The sequence below is a fragment of the Geotrypetes seraphini genome, chromosome 2, assembly GCF_902459505.1.
Source record: "Geotrypetes seraphini chromosome 2, aGeoSer1.1, whole genome shotgun sequence".
Lineage (NCBI taxonomy): Eukaryota > Metazoa > Chordata > Amphibia > Gymnophiona > Dermophiidae > Geotrypetes > Geotrypetes seraphini.
In genome coordinates, this window is record NC_047085.1 from 249,121,291 (window position 1) to 249,136,471 (window position 15,181).

The window sequence follows — 15,181 nt, forward strand, 5'->3', positions numbered from 1 at the left end:
AATTTGGACTTGGAGATTGAAATGTACAGCGTCAGCAACTATGAGGCAAACATGGTTATTTTTGTTACATAGAATTTTTTGGACCCTGATTCGATTAAATAAAATAGATAGTTCTAAGTCTAATAGATGCTGGCATTGTCATATTGATATAGGGACTTTGGATCATCTGCTATATTTTTGTCCGTTTATATTTATATTTTGGAAGTCAATTTGGGGACAAATAAATTTAGTTTTGGATTCAAGTGTTCCACTATCATTTGAGGCTATAATTTGTGGAACGATATTACATGTGAAACCCACTCTAGATAAATATAAGAGTCGTCTATTTATGATCATGTCAGGTATAGCCATTCAATTGATAACGAGTAACTGGAAGAACCATGACAGAATAAGTTATACTTTTTGGTGGATGAATGTGTGCACCACAGACAGATATGAAAGAATTAATGCAGAATGTAGGGGTTTTAGTGGTGTATTTAATAAAGTTTGGAGCCCATTGACTAAATTTGTAAAATTATAATAATGTATATTTATCTTATCTTTCCTTTTGTTCATTTACCTTTACACATCCATGGGGGGTGGGGGGTTGGAGTGAGGGGAATAAATATTGATGGGGACATTTGGGTAACTTTATTCTTTATTTATACTATATATTATGTTATTATTATATGTAGAATAACTGAAAATCTTAAATGATATATATGTTACCTGTACATATATTAGTGTAATGTATGTAATACCTACTATTTGTTCATTTGTATGACACTGTTTCAGATTAAAAATCAATAAAGACAAAAAAAACAAACAAACCAGATTGCAAAGAAGCCTGAGAGCCTTGTCCTTCTGCGGACGTACTAAGTTTATGTACCACGGTCGCCTCGGCCAATCTGGAGCTACCAGGATCACTTGACCTGGTGTGTTCTGACCAAAAGAAGCACTCTGCCTATCATTAACCACAAAGAGAACACATATAGGAGCTCCTCCGCAGGCCAAGCTTGAACTAGAGCAGTGGTCTTTGCTCATTTTTAAACAAGGGCCATTTTGGGTCCAAAAAGGGCGAGAGAGAGCTGACAAATATTGTCTTACTTTGGGCCATGACACCAATAATGCTTCTTGACATTCATTCCTATCAGGACACCTAGCCTTGGTCACACATGCAGAACACAGATAAACCCTATGCAAATACAGAATCACAAACTAAAAGTCCTAATCTACACAAAGAAAACCCTAATATGCCAGACACCACCATGTACAACACGAGAAAAGTAGTAACAAATGTATTTGTTCCTGAACAATACAAAATAGAGACAGCATATGTAAATTCTCCAAACCTAGCATATTTCAATCACTAAATTGTAAATAAAATTATTTTTCCTACTTTGTTTGGTGATTTTATTTTTCTAATCATCTTTTCCCAGTCTCTGGTTGCACTTCCTTCTGTCTGTGATCTTAACTCGTTTCCAGGACTGCCTTATTGATTTGCTATTTCTCTCTCCTTCACTTTCTGCCCTACATCCATCTTTAGTAAGATAAAGACTGACTCACTAGTAAAGCCAACATATGAGAAGGACGAGCACTACTGTCTCAAAGCTCAGAGACTTGTAACTCTGAAGAGGGGAAGATAATCCTCTCTTAGGAAAAGAGTTTTGCATCCAATCATAGCTAGAAATGCAGTAAGGGCAAGTCCAACTCAAGAAGGCAACTGTTTGTAATACTTTCAATACTAATATATAAGTTGATTCGTTTTTTGAAAAAAGTCCAATAGGAGATTGCATTCAGGTTGTACAGAAAGTGAACTTATCTTGTAAGCATAAAGCTATATTCAGGGTCCCGACGCGCAAGCATTTTGTGTGTGTGGCGGGGTCTCCTGAAGCAGACGCCGAAACGGGGCCGCGTCGGGACCCTGAATATAGCTTTATGCTTACAAGATAAGTTCACTTTCTGTACAACCTGAATGCAATCTCCTATTGGACTTTTTTCAAAAAACGAATCAACTTATATATTAGTATTGAAAGTATTACAAACAGTTGCCTTCTTGAGTTGGACTTGCCCTTACTGCATTTCTAGCTATGATTGGATGCAAAACTCTTTTCCTAAGAGAGGATTATCTTCCCCTCTTCAGAGTTACAAGTCTCTGAGCTTTGAGACAGTAGTGCTCGTCCTTCTCATATGTTGGCTTTACTAGTGAGTCAGTCTTTATCTTACTATTTAACGTTTTTTCTGACTCTGGCTGATACATTGTCCCTGTTGTTGTGGAAACATAGCTACATCCATCTTTGGCACTAACTTTAATATTCAACTTTAACTTTTTCTGCTTCTTTCTTAAATCTATCTATTTTTCCATGTCTTCCCTTCACATCTATCCACCTGCACCATATCCCTCTTCTCCCCTATTCCCATCTTTTCTTAATCAGCATTTATACCATCTCTCTCCATCTCTTCCCTTTTTCTCCCACCCACCCCCCGGTGGTCTGATATCTTTCTCTTCTTGTTCCCAGTCTGGCTTCTCTCCACCCTCCTTCTTTCCTCTGTGATCTGGCATCTCTCTGCCCTTAGTCTGGAATCTCTTCCCTTCCCCTGCTCTGGTTTCTCTCTCTCCTTCCCTCCCCCCTCCAGGAGTCTGACATTTCTCTCCTCCTTTTCCCCTTCTAGTAGTCTGACATTTCTTTCCTCCTTTTCCCCCTCTAGTGGTCTGGCATCTTTCTCCACGGTCCAGAATCTCTCTAGTAGCTCCTCCCCTCCATGGGATTCAGTAGTTGCTCACCCTTCTTCCTGGCAGCTGCTCTTTCACTCTTCGAGCCACTGGCAGCTTAGGAAGTCCTCCTGCACAATCTCCATCCCAGCTCTATGAACTGCTGAGATGGCCAAGGAATAGGCTTCCGCTCACTGAAAGAGCAGGCAAGCTTAGCAGTGCACTCCTTGCCTGTTTACATAGGCTACTGCAGTTGTATTTGTCTGAGAAGCCTCGGACTGCCCTTCTTTCTAGGGTGCTGCCCAGGGCTCGCAGAGCTAACTGTATTGCCCTAAGCTACAAGCAGTTGATCAACCACTTCCTCTAAGATGGGAATGCCACCCTTGCAGCGGATGTCCCTTGCAATGAGCTCTCCAGCCAAATAGGCTGGCATTCATCATCAGGCCTGTCCATGGGGAGATGTGTAGCGACATTCTTCTGTTCAAGGACTCAGGCTGCTCCATACCTTGCCTGACCATGGTAATGGGAGGGCCAGGGTATCTGCTTGTGGCAACCATCTTGAAAGGAGTGACTTCTGAAATGGGCACAAGTGTGCTCTTGCCCAAGGAACCACATCTATTGTCACTACCATGGATCCCAGCAGTTGAAGATACTGCCAAGCCGTGAGAACTGGCAGACTGTGAATTTTCTAAATTTGCCTCGAGCTTCATTTTGCATGCTTCTGGAAGACACTGTTTTGGGCTGTCTTGAAACATATTCCTAGGTATTCTAGGGATTGAGTCGGGATCAATTGACTCTTGCTGAAGCTGACTACCCAGCCCAGTGTCTGTAGGAGCTGGACCACTTGATCACTCCCTCGTCTATTAAGGGTGCTCTTAAGAGCCAATTGTCCAGGCAAGGATGCACCAAAATTCCCACCTTGCAGAGGTGCACCTCCACAACAATCATTATCTTGTTAAAGGGTTGTGGTGCTGTTGCTAGGCTAAAAGGAAGAGCAGAGAATTGGAAATGCTTGTCCAGAAAACGAAACTTCAAGAAAGAGGAATATGCATGTAGGCCTTTGTTAGATCCATAGAGGCAAGGTATTTTCCTGGCGTGAATGAGACAATGTCCAACTGCATCATTTCCATGCAGAAGCGGTGAATCTTGAGAGCTGCATTGACTGACTTTAGATCCAGAATCAATCTCGTCTGCTGTGTCTCTTTTGGGCACAATGAAATATATGGAGTATCTGCCCATGCCCCATTCTCTTTACAGTACAGGCTCTATGACTCCTGGGGCAACGAGTCTCTGAACTGTCGCCCATTCGCAGGCAGCCTTTCCGGCTTCCCTGCCAAAGTGAGAAAGAGGTCTGGGAGGGGCCAGTAGAATCCTAGCTTGTACCCCCTCCCAAATGACTCCAGCACCCACTGAACTGATGAGATCTGTGTCCAAGCCTGCTACTCTGCCAGCCTGCCCCCACTCTTGGGGGAATGGCTGCTATCCTGGTGTCATTGCTGTTTCTTGGAAGCCACAGAGGAAAAGGATCTGGATCCTTGGGGATGTCAGGTGCTTCTGAACCTTTGTCTCTGGCCCTAGAATGTCCCTGTGACAACCACATGGCTCCTTGGGATAGACCCTGCGCCTCTCACTAAAAATCCTGGTGCTACCTCCATTGAGGCCCTGTGGGGTTTTTGAAACATAAAAAGGCTTCATAAATCATATGTAAGACTTGGGAAGCAGGTTCTCCCATGCTGGCTTCTGCTGTTTGCCTACTGGCAAGTGTCTACACTTCACTGAGGACACCAAGTCTGCTTTGTCCAACTCCTACCAGAAAACGCTCCAACTAAGCATTTAAGCCACCAGAAACAGGAGAGGCAAAGCCCAAAGTGCCTGCCCCTTCCCCCTTCTGCGCTGTGTAACAATCTCTTCAGTTAGGCATCCGCCTCAAATCTGACATGAATCTGAAATAACTCTATACTGTTTTCTGTGACAAATAAGGGGTATTGAAGCAAATGGAGGCTTTTAAAACAAAAATCAAGAAATCCAAGATGGCTGCCGCAATAGTGATTCTGGTGCCTAAAACGGCCCATAGAGAAAACAAAATGCAGGGAAGGGGTTTTGGGAGGTGGGGGGGGACCTAATTCCTAACCTCAAAAACCTCTAAAAATGACTAAGGACTCCTCACTGATTTTTCCCATAGGCTGCAATAACCTTACTCACTGTGCCGGAACTGCATAGGGAAACCTCAGATCAGAGACGAGACTATTTCTGTCGCAGACAAGCCTGGAGTCCAACAGATGTCTTGTTTCTTCAGACTGCTATCCAGTCCCTGATATGGAACTGGACCTCAGACCCCCACCGGAATGGTGGGGGGGAGGAACACACTTGGCCCCAAAATTGGATAAACTACTATGGGATCTGCTCAGTCTACACTCAAACACATTGTGGACAGAACCTGGGGCAAGCCACTTGGGCCCACTGAGGAAGAATCTGGGCTGAGATTGCTCTCAAGGGTTCAGATTCTTAAGCTCTGAGTCCTACTGCTGAAGGTTGGCCATACAGGAATCAAGCGAGGCATGTGCCCAAGGGTCTGTATCTTCTCATAGCCAGAGATGCCCTGGGGTGACCGGTATTCTCTACAGAACCGAAAGCCTCTGACTGAATCATAAAAACCCCGAAATAATAAAGATTAAACTTGAGCATAACAGAAAGGCTCCCTACTCCTTGCTTGTAGAGTTAAGTCTGAGGGGGTGGAGCTCATCCCAGAATAATGGGAGGTGGTGCATGAAAACCAACAGCAGGCTCTCGCAACTAGTGGGCATTTAACCTGATGGTCAAGACTACCAGTCCTGCTGCAAAACTCCCCCTTTACCATTATATTCAGGGTTCTGAGATACTGATCTCTAGAGCTATATATATATATAGAGAGAGAGAGAGAGAGAGAGAGAGAGGTAGCCAGCTACTTAAAAAGAAATTCTCTGCCAGCTTCCACCAAACTAACCAGAGCAAGGCAAGCAGTTTCTCACACCAACTGCTTCTGTCTCTTAATACAGTTCTCAGGTTTTAAAAAAACATGAATATTTCAAAAAAGAGCTCTTGGTAGTGGGAAGAGTCCACACAGTGTGTATGACAGCAGTGGCAAAGCAGCTCCCTGCACTTGAAACCTCTGAAAGATTGGGTGAACAGAGGAATCTCCCCTCCCCACAATTTGTATTAATGACCATGTTGCCATCTGTGTACAGCAGAACAAACCTCTGAAGAAAAATAGTTTAATTTCAACAAAGCACATGCTTATGTTTTACTTGAAGGTTGCATCAGAGGCAAGAACTACAGCAAACACAAAACTCACTTCTCTCTAGAGTACATCAGTAGCAATAGTCCTGAGCAGCAGTTCTCTACAAATGCTGCAGGACTACTGCTACTGATCTCCTCTAGAGAGAAGTGGGTATTGTATTTTAATCTCTCTAGACCAGGGGTGCCCATTACAATCGACCGGTAGATCACGAAGGCAAAGTGAGTTGATCGGAGAGCCCATCCCGGGCTCCATAATAGACTCTCGTTGTCTTTGCAATCTACCGAGCCGATCAGCCTTTCTCTCCCCGATGTTAATTCTGCCTTCAGAAAGGAAGTTCCAGGCCAGCCAATCACTGCCTGGCTGGCCGGGAACTTCCTCTCTGATGGCAGAATTGACTTCGGAGAGAAGAATGCTGGTCGTCCCGATGCTTCTGCAGGAAGAGCTTGGGGCAGCAGTGGCTTGGATGCCTGTTCCCAGATGGTGGCCGCAGTGGCTTGGGGGAGGGCAGGGAGAAAGAAAGAAAGGGGGCAGGCAGGGAGACAGAAGGAAAGAAGGGAAACAGAAAGAAAGAAAGGGGGCATGAAGAGAGAAAGGGAGACAGGGCGAAAGAAAGGGCAGAGAGAGAGGAAGAAAAAGTTGGGGGAGAGAATGAGGTCTGGAGGAGAGGAAGCATATAGGAGGCTGAAAGGGAAGAAATATTGGATGTACAGTCAGAAGAAAGTGCAACCAGAGACTCATAAAACCATCAGACAACAAAGGTAGGAAAAATGATTTTATTTTCAATTTAGTGATCAAAATGTGTCCGTTTTGAGAATTTATATCTGCTGTCTATATTTTGCACTTTGGCCCCCTTTTACTAAACCGCAATAACGGTTTTTAGCGCAGGGAGTCTATGAGCGTCAAGAGCAGTGCGGGGCATTCAGTGCAGCTCCCTGCGCTAAAAACTGCTATCACAGTTTAGTAAAAAGGGAGGGGGGTATATTTTCTATTTTTGTATGGTTGTTACTGAGGTGACAGTGCATAGTCATCTGCCTTGACCTCTTTGAAAAAAACCTGGAATATAAATAATTAACATTTTCTTTGCGTACAGTGTGCTTTGTGTTGTTTTTTTTAAAATTTTATTATTGGTAGATCATTTTGACTTGGTCATTTTAAAGTAGCTCGCAAGCCCAAAAAGTGTGGGCACCCCTGCTCTAGACTATTACGGTACTGGCTTGTCACTCAAGAGAGAAAAGTGTTTTATGTTTGGGCTCTCTAGTTCTTACATTTGCCATAGCTTTCAGCTGAAACATGGCCATGTCAAGCATGTGTTTTGTTGAAATTAAACTTTTGTTTGGTCTGCTATTCTTACATTGTAGCTCATTTGCCTCTCTTATATCTTTATGTGCCAGCAGCATACAGCCACCCATTTTGTGAGTGGTAAGGGTTCATGTGGTATCATACCAGTTTGCATAAAGTAATGTAGATATACTAACTGATTACTAATATTATTTCTTTAGCACTACCCGACATATGCATTATTATTGTCGGGCTGACGCTCAATTAGTGGGCAGGGCTCTGATGGCTGCTGTACAGAGTCACACAGAAGACAGTCCCTGCTAGAAAGAGCTTACAATCTAAACAGACCAGACAGCCCAACAGGATGTCATGGATACAGTTAAGGGGAATGGTTAATCAGCTGGCTGGGTTGGTGGGCACATGCCCTTCAAAGAAGAAAATGAATATTTTTTAGCACATGTTTGCGTATCCACATTTTAAAGTTACCTCAGGAAGCCCGAGTACATGCCAGGTACTTCAATTATATAGTTTCATCATTTCAAAAGGGGAAAAAAGAAAATGTTAAAAGTATAAGTCAGTGGCTCCACATTGCTCACTTTCAGCTATCCAATTACCCTTCACTAAAGCACTGGTGTTCTAGTAACTGCTTCCATAAGGCTTTTCTACACTATCTGAGGGGCCTTTTGACTAAGCTGAGTGAGATGCTTTGATGCTTGTGCCTAAAGGCAGTATGAATTATATCAAGAACAAAATATATATGGAGGTATCAAGATGGCGTCGGAGTGAGTCGAGTTATTAAGTGGCTCCTGCTCTGTTCGGCATTTTTCAACTTTTCCTCAAAGAAATTTACCTGCTATGCCCAAGCGCAGGGGTAAGCAGAGGAGTGTGCTTCCTGCCTCCTCTTCCACTTCACTGACTCGGCAAGCGGCAATAACATCATATGTTGTCCCAGTTGGAGAGGGCGCATTCGCTGACTGAGGAGGGCAGACTTCGGTCCTGGAAGGTGATGTTTCGCTTAGCCCTTTCGGGCCCGGAGTTCCTCCGCGTCCCGGGATGATGTTGGGGACGCCCTCAGACGCACAGGAAGCGCCGGAATTGATGTCTCCGGCGGCGCTGCAGGTCTCACCCCTGACCCCGGATGGAAATCACAGCTTGCTGAGTTCTTTACAGCCAGCATGGAAACCGGAGGATCTGGAAGTCAGCGGGAAGCGGGGAAGGTGGAGATGGATCCTATGGTGGAGTCCCCCGGAATAGCTACCCCTGCTCCCCTGATTAAACCAGCAGTGATTGACATGGAGGCATTATGGAGCGCTATGGAGACTTTACATAAGGTATGCTCCCAAATTGTACTTTCCATACAAAATACCAATAGTAAATTTAAAACTTTTGAAGAGAAACTCCAGCAACAGTCTCTTAGAATGGACAAATTGGAGAAATATGTGGCAGATGGGAAGATTACTACTAATTTACAACTTAAGGAGAAAGTTTTACTTGCTAGGAAAATTGAAAACCTGGAAAATGCTAATAGGAACTTGAATTTGAGACTTTTAAACTTTCCTGTTTCCAAGTTTCAATCTCCTAGGGACCTATTTCAGTCTTTTTTGAGCACTGTTTTGAAATTTCCTGAAAATAACATGTCACCATTACAAAAGATATATTACTTAAATTTACCAAAGGAGGATAAAGATAATGGGAATGCCATACCGGGAGAATTGGATCTCACTGGTATGCTGGAGACATCTCAAGAAGATATAATGACTAGAGCTACTTTATTGGTAACTTTTGTCTTTCTTCAAGATAAAGAAGCAACTCTTCGTTTATTCTATAGGACTGATAAGGTGGAATTTCATGGATTCAAAATTTCTATATTTCCAGATGTATCTAAGTGGACACAAGCCAGACGTAAGAAGTTTTTGGCTTGTCGTCAGTCTGTTTTGAGTTTAGGGGCAACTTTTCAATTACGTTTTCCCTGTAAATGCTGCATTACTTATCAGAGTAATAGATATATTTTTTATGAACCCGATCAATTGCAGTTTTTTCTTGAAGGTAAAGTAACCACAAGAATTCCAGACACCACCATGGAATCAGCCCAGCAGGCCATTAATTAAATAACTCCAACTGCACTCTGTTATCTGTATTAATTTAGTTTATTTCTTGAAACCAACTACACTTGGAAGTGATTGATTCCTTCTCCTCTCAGATTGTGGACTTTACTCATAGTTACTATGTGACATTATTTCATAATTAATATTTGTTTATCCTATTGGATTGTTATATTTCTTTCAAGTATAGATTGATATGTTAATTTGTAAAAACATAAATAAATAATTTAAAAAAAAAGAACAAAATATATATAATTGAAGTACCTGGCATGTACTCAGGCCTCCTGAGGTAACTTTGAAATGTGGATACGCGAACATGTGCTAAATATATATATATATACTAATAATAATTGCTATGATGCTACTAGACAAGAAATAGTTCCTGAGCAAAGAACTTACAATCTAGTCAAGACAGACAAAATGGTGCATCAATATACATATTTTTTTTAAGTCGCCTGCCACAGACGCTGCTTGCGCCAAACCGAAACGCCCGGATCTAGGCCACCCTCCGCTGCCATCTGCGGTCCAGTCGAGCCCAGTCTCGCGCTTCCTTTCCTTCTCTCCCTCCCCATCCGCAAAGGGACCACCCGCAGCCATCGGAGCCCCGCCCACTAATTGAGCGTCAGCCCGACAATAATAATGAATGGGTAGAAGAGGGAGAAACCACAGCGCGCGCTTTGAAGCATCCGTGGCAGCTAAAGAGTCTACCGTTGGCTGGGCACCGCCCCCTCCCTGTCGGGAGCTCTGTGTTTGAGTGCGCGCGCTTCCCTCTCCACTGGTGGCCGTCCGGGTTTTTTTTTTTTCTTTTATTTTTTTTGAATGAACGGTGACGTAGCGCGGGAGGAAGGAGAACTACGTTGTGCGAGTATAGCCAAAGAATGAAGAGAGGGTTCTCCTGCCCCGCTCCTATCCAGCCAACAGCACCGAAAACTGCAGAGAAAAGCGAGGGGAAGCCGCTCACCATCTCCCGCCTCCGAGGACATCAGACCATTATTATCCCTAACACACCCAAAGCCTCCCCTTAGCTTGGATATTGCACATCTGCCGGGAGATTCTAATCGGAGGGGATTGCTCTTCCGTCAGCTGCAACGTGCGTGTGTATGTGCCAGCCTCCTTTCATCTCTAATGCGTGTAAATTAAAAAAAAAAAAAAAAAAAAAAGTCAAAAACATTATTGCACTGATCGGAGATGAGAACTGCATCGCAGCGTTTCTGCAATTTCCTTGGATTAAAAATCGAATAGCGATCCTCCTCGGCATCCCATCGATCCCTGGCACCGAGCAGGACCTGAGTATTTTCATTTTCACGATGAATCAAGGATTCAGAGACCATATACGCGAAGGAAACTTTTCAACAGAGGGGCATCTTTATTGGCAGCTGCCGTAAGGATTAAAAGTGCCGTTCCAAAAACACCTTCGCTCCGACTACTGTAGATTTTGGGAACTATCCACATAACTTATTTTCTTTTCAGTACAAGAGGAAATCCAGCGGTGCAATCCTCTCTGAAAGAGGATGCTCTCCGTGCTGAGGGAGGGCAATAAAACTGGGCAGAAGAGCCGAAGCCGACCGGCGAGCATGTGAACCACTCGGACACAGGACCACCGCCAGCATAAAGAGCGCTCTCGTCCAGTGCCCGAGGAGGAGGAGCGGGGCTGCTGGGGGGGGTCTCTCTCATCCGAAGCATGGCTGAGGCGGGGAGAGAAGCAGGCGGCGGCTACGATAACCGTGAGATAGTGGTGAATTATATCCATTACAAACTATCACAGAGGGGCTTCGCTTGGGACAGCCAGGAAGCTGGGTCCGCTGGTGCAGCCGCTGCTATTAATCCCGACCCGCCTCCTGCCGCTGCGGCCACACGCGAGAGCCCGGCGCCTCCGGTCCAGCCCCGGGACCCCGCCGTCGCCACCGCCTCCTCTCAGCTGCTGCTACTGCACCGCACCCTGCGCCAGGCGGGCGACGAGTTCTCGCGCCGCTACCAGCGCGATTTCGCGCACATGTCCGAGCAGCTGCACGTCACGCCGTGCACTGCGCGGGCCCGATTCGCCGCCGTGGCCGACGAGCTGTTCCGAGACGGCGTGAACTGGGGGCGCATCGTGGCCTTCCTGGAGTTCGGCGGCGTGCTGTGCGCAGAGAGTGTCAACCGCGAGATGGCGCCACTCGTGGAGTCCATAGCGGGCTGGATGACGGAGTACCTGAACGCGCGCCTGCAGCCCTGGATCCAGGAGCAGGGAGGCTGGGTATGTGCGCGCGAGCGCTCTCTGTGTGCTCCCTGTCCCCTCCCCTTCCTCCTCTGTCTAGTGGTCTATTCTAAGAAGAATTGATTGGTTATGTTATATAGTTTGCAAAGGCACTGTGTGGGTTGATTCATTTTTTTTTTTTTTTGAGGGGGGGCAGGTGGCGGGTTGTTGGTTTCCCCTTTTGCGGGATATGTATATATATGCACATACAATAATATTTCAGTCATTCCTCAATTTCGAGCTTGTTGTTTCTAGTTTTTAATGTGTAGAAAAGCTTGGTATAACAATCCATAATTTTCTGAACAAAATTTTTCTTTTGGCCAATAAATAGGTTTTATTGACTTCTGCTATTACCCCCTTCTCAATAAAAAAAAATGCGAAAGGCTTTCTAGTAAACATAATTTTATTGAATTTAAAAAGTAAATTTTGGTTTGCCACCCCTTTCCAAACAAAATGTGGATGCTTGAGCTATGCCAGTATTGAGGAAAATGCATTGTTTTGTCTAGGGAGGTGCAGTTTATGTTCAGATTAGTACCTACAATTATTTTAAAAAGTGGGCTACTTATGATGCTCTGAAGGTTATTAGGCACCTTCTTTGTCTTTGATTCTGGAGGAATCACCCCTTTCTTTATTGCCAGTTGCTGGTAAGTTTTAAAAATATCTTGGTGGCCCAAGTAAACTGCTGTTTACATGGCTTCCAAGTAAATCATACTTCTCACCGCTCAGGACCATAGACCTGTTTGCTTTTACAGAAAACAAGCAGTGCTTACATTGAACAGGCCTGAAGGTCAGGCTTGTCTCATCTGCTGCCAAGTAGGCGACCTTGGCTTGCTTAAGTCACCAGAGTGGCGGAGTATAGTACTGTTCTGAAAGTAACATGTCTCCCTTGCTCAGGAAGAGGGTGAGATTTATATGCATATTACACAGTTTTCCGCAAAGGTCATGGTTAAAAGACAAAAAGAAACCCTCCAAAATAAAGAAATAAGACCTTGTGTTAATAGTACCTGTAATAATAACAACAGTTTTGAATATTTTTCCCTAAAAGGTAACTTATGGAATAGAATTATATATGTATATAGGAAAGTAGAGTGACATGCAATGACATTTATAACAGAGAAGTCAGTGGATGAGCTAAACCAGGGGTGACCAATGTCAGCGCTCGCCAAGTCGGGTTTTCAGGATTTCCACAATGACTATGCATGAGATCTATTTGCATACAATGGAGGCAGTGCTTCCAAATAATCATGCGAATTCATAGGAGAAATCCTGAAAACCCAACTAGATTGAGGCTCTCGAGGACTGAGGTTGGATGCGCCTATCCCAGTCAGGTCAAATATGATGTATTCATAAAGGTGTCTGATACAGCCAAATTATAATTTTGTAATGTGGAGGGGCATAATAAAAACACATGTTTAAGTCAAATTTGGTTGTATGGTGCCAGACGCCCAAAGTTGGCAGTGGGAAAATGTCCATTTTCAAAATATGTCTAAATTTTTTTTCTTCCAAAAATCGTCTTATCTGGAACTCCAGGCTATTGTTCGTCCAGACTGTCAGTATGTCTATCGTTATACCACATTTTTGACCAAAATTTTGGCCAAGTCCCAAACACCCAAAAAAGACCATTTGGGCATGGGAGGAGCCAATTTGTAATGAACTGGCCTCCCAGACATGGCAACAGAGCAGTGGGGCACCTTACAGGTTATTGCTGTGAACTTCACAAAAAGGGTGTCGCATAAACATCTCACCAGAACTCCTTTATAGGTTATGGTGAGCCCCCTCAGACACACTATACCCACCTGTCTACAACCCCAACAGCCCTTATGCCTGCAGGTAGCTCCTATATGGCAGTACAGTATAGTTTTGGGTTGTTTTTTTTTGGTGAGCGCACATTTTCCACCATGAATGTAGTGGTTAGCTTATGTGCTTGGGTCCTCCTCCCTATGGTTCACTAGCCCATCCCCCCCCTGGCTACTTAAGACCCCTGTATGCAGCTCTACTAGGCTTTCCTATAGCAGATGCTAATGTTCTGGAGACAGATAGGTACATTTTTATTCTGATATCTGTGGCAGTGTGAGGGGGTCAGTGATCAGTGGGGGAGGGGAGGGGTATGGGGGGAGGTCTTTACGTTGTCTCTACAATCTTTATGTTGTCTCTGGTCACTTTGGATACCTTTTTGGCATTTATACCTGTTTTTACAACATCTAACTCACAACATATAAGTTTCATCCAGGAAGTCTTGTGAAACATTCGATTATCCCTGCAGAACAACTAAGGCCTGGATTCACTAAAGTCAGCGATCATCGCTAAACCTGTTTTCACAGGTTCAGCGACAATCGCTGCTTAACCGACCTAATTCACAAAACGGCCTACCGTGTGTTTTTCCCCTCGATCGCCCATTTTCCGATCTGGCCATGCAAATCAGTAAAACCCCATGCAAAATAGCCAAGCAATTGATTCACTTACATTGCTTGGCTATTTAGCATTGGGTTTTACTGATCCTAAAACCCGATTGCTGTAGACCTGTCAGATCTGCCTGTTTTTTGACAGGACTGCCTGGGTTTTTTTTCATTTTGTTTTCATGGCACAGATATTTTGCGTGTATTACACACGCAAAATATCTGCCCCATAAAAAAAAAAGAAAAAAATCCCCCACCGCTGCCCGCGGCCCTCCCCCAATGACCCTCGACAATTGCATGCCCCCTCGAGCCACCTTTCCCCCTCAACTCAATAAATATAGCAGGAGGGAAGCCCACTCTCTCCTGCAAGGAAAGACCTTCCCTCTACCCTTTACCCCCCTGAAGGAAAAGGCAGGAGGGATGCTCACTCCCTCCTGCCACGAAGGCTCCCGCCCCCCCCCAAAAAAAAATGGCAGGGAAGGAGCCTAAGGAAATCCCTGATTGGCTCAGACGCCTCAGGCCCCTCCCAAGAAAGGAGCCCGAGGCATCTGAGCCAATCAAGGCCTTAGGCCCCTCCCCGTGCATCACATGATGCACCGGGGAGGGGCCTAAGGCCCAGTGGCTTAGCGACCAGAGGAGGAGCAGGAGGTGTTTTCAGTACCTCCTGCTCCCAACTTTAAGGTACAGGCCCTGGGGCCAGGAGAGGGAGGGGACACTGTGGTGGCAGAATAGAGTGGGCATCCCTCCTGCCGTTTTTGGGGGGGCTCAGAGGTGCTAGCATGGGAGGATTACTTTTTTAATGGGACATATGGTGTGTGGTTAAGTAGCGCAGAACATCTGTTCAATTTAAAAGAAAAAAAGCAGAAGCCGTGACAGCAATGACAGGAAGCTGCTTCTCCTGTCACTACTGTTAGGGCTCTGCGCATGTCTCAATTGCTCACTGAGGGATTGAGTCGGTGGGTTTGCATGCAAATAATTTGCACCTCCGTGCAAATCATTTGCATGCAAACTTGATAGTGAATCAATCGCTGTTGGAAAATCTAGCCCATAGTCTAGGTCGGCCCACATCCCGCCCAAATACCACCCTAACCACTCCTCCAGATACGTTCCTTTTAGCTCTGGGTGCACAGCGGCATTCCGAGGCCTATAAAGACCCTAGATACATCCAGGAAATCTGTTTTATTATCTGCACTTGGACGA

At 44.8% G+C, this 15,181-nt stretch overlaps 1 protein-coding gene across 2 annotated transcripts in view; it reads left to right on the plus strand.

The window, feature by feature from the left end:
* Positions 1-10,434: 10,434 nt before the first annotated feature.
* BCL2 (BCL2 apoptosis regulator) overlaps positions 10,435-15,181 on the plus strand; it is a 361,921-nt gene continuing 357,174 nt past the window's right edge. For both annotated transcript variants that reach the window (XM_033935306.1, XM_033935307.1), the window contains exon 1: positions 10,435-11,585. In XM_033935306.1, the coding sequence (XP_033791197.1) occupies positions 11,031-11,585 (555 nt within the window). In that variant the 5' untranslated portion in view covers positions 10,435-11,030. The remainder of the gene's footprint in view (positions 11,586-15,181) is intronic.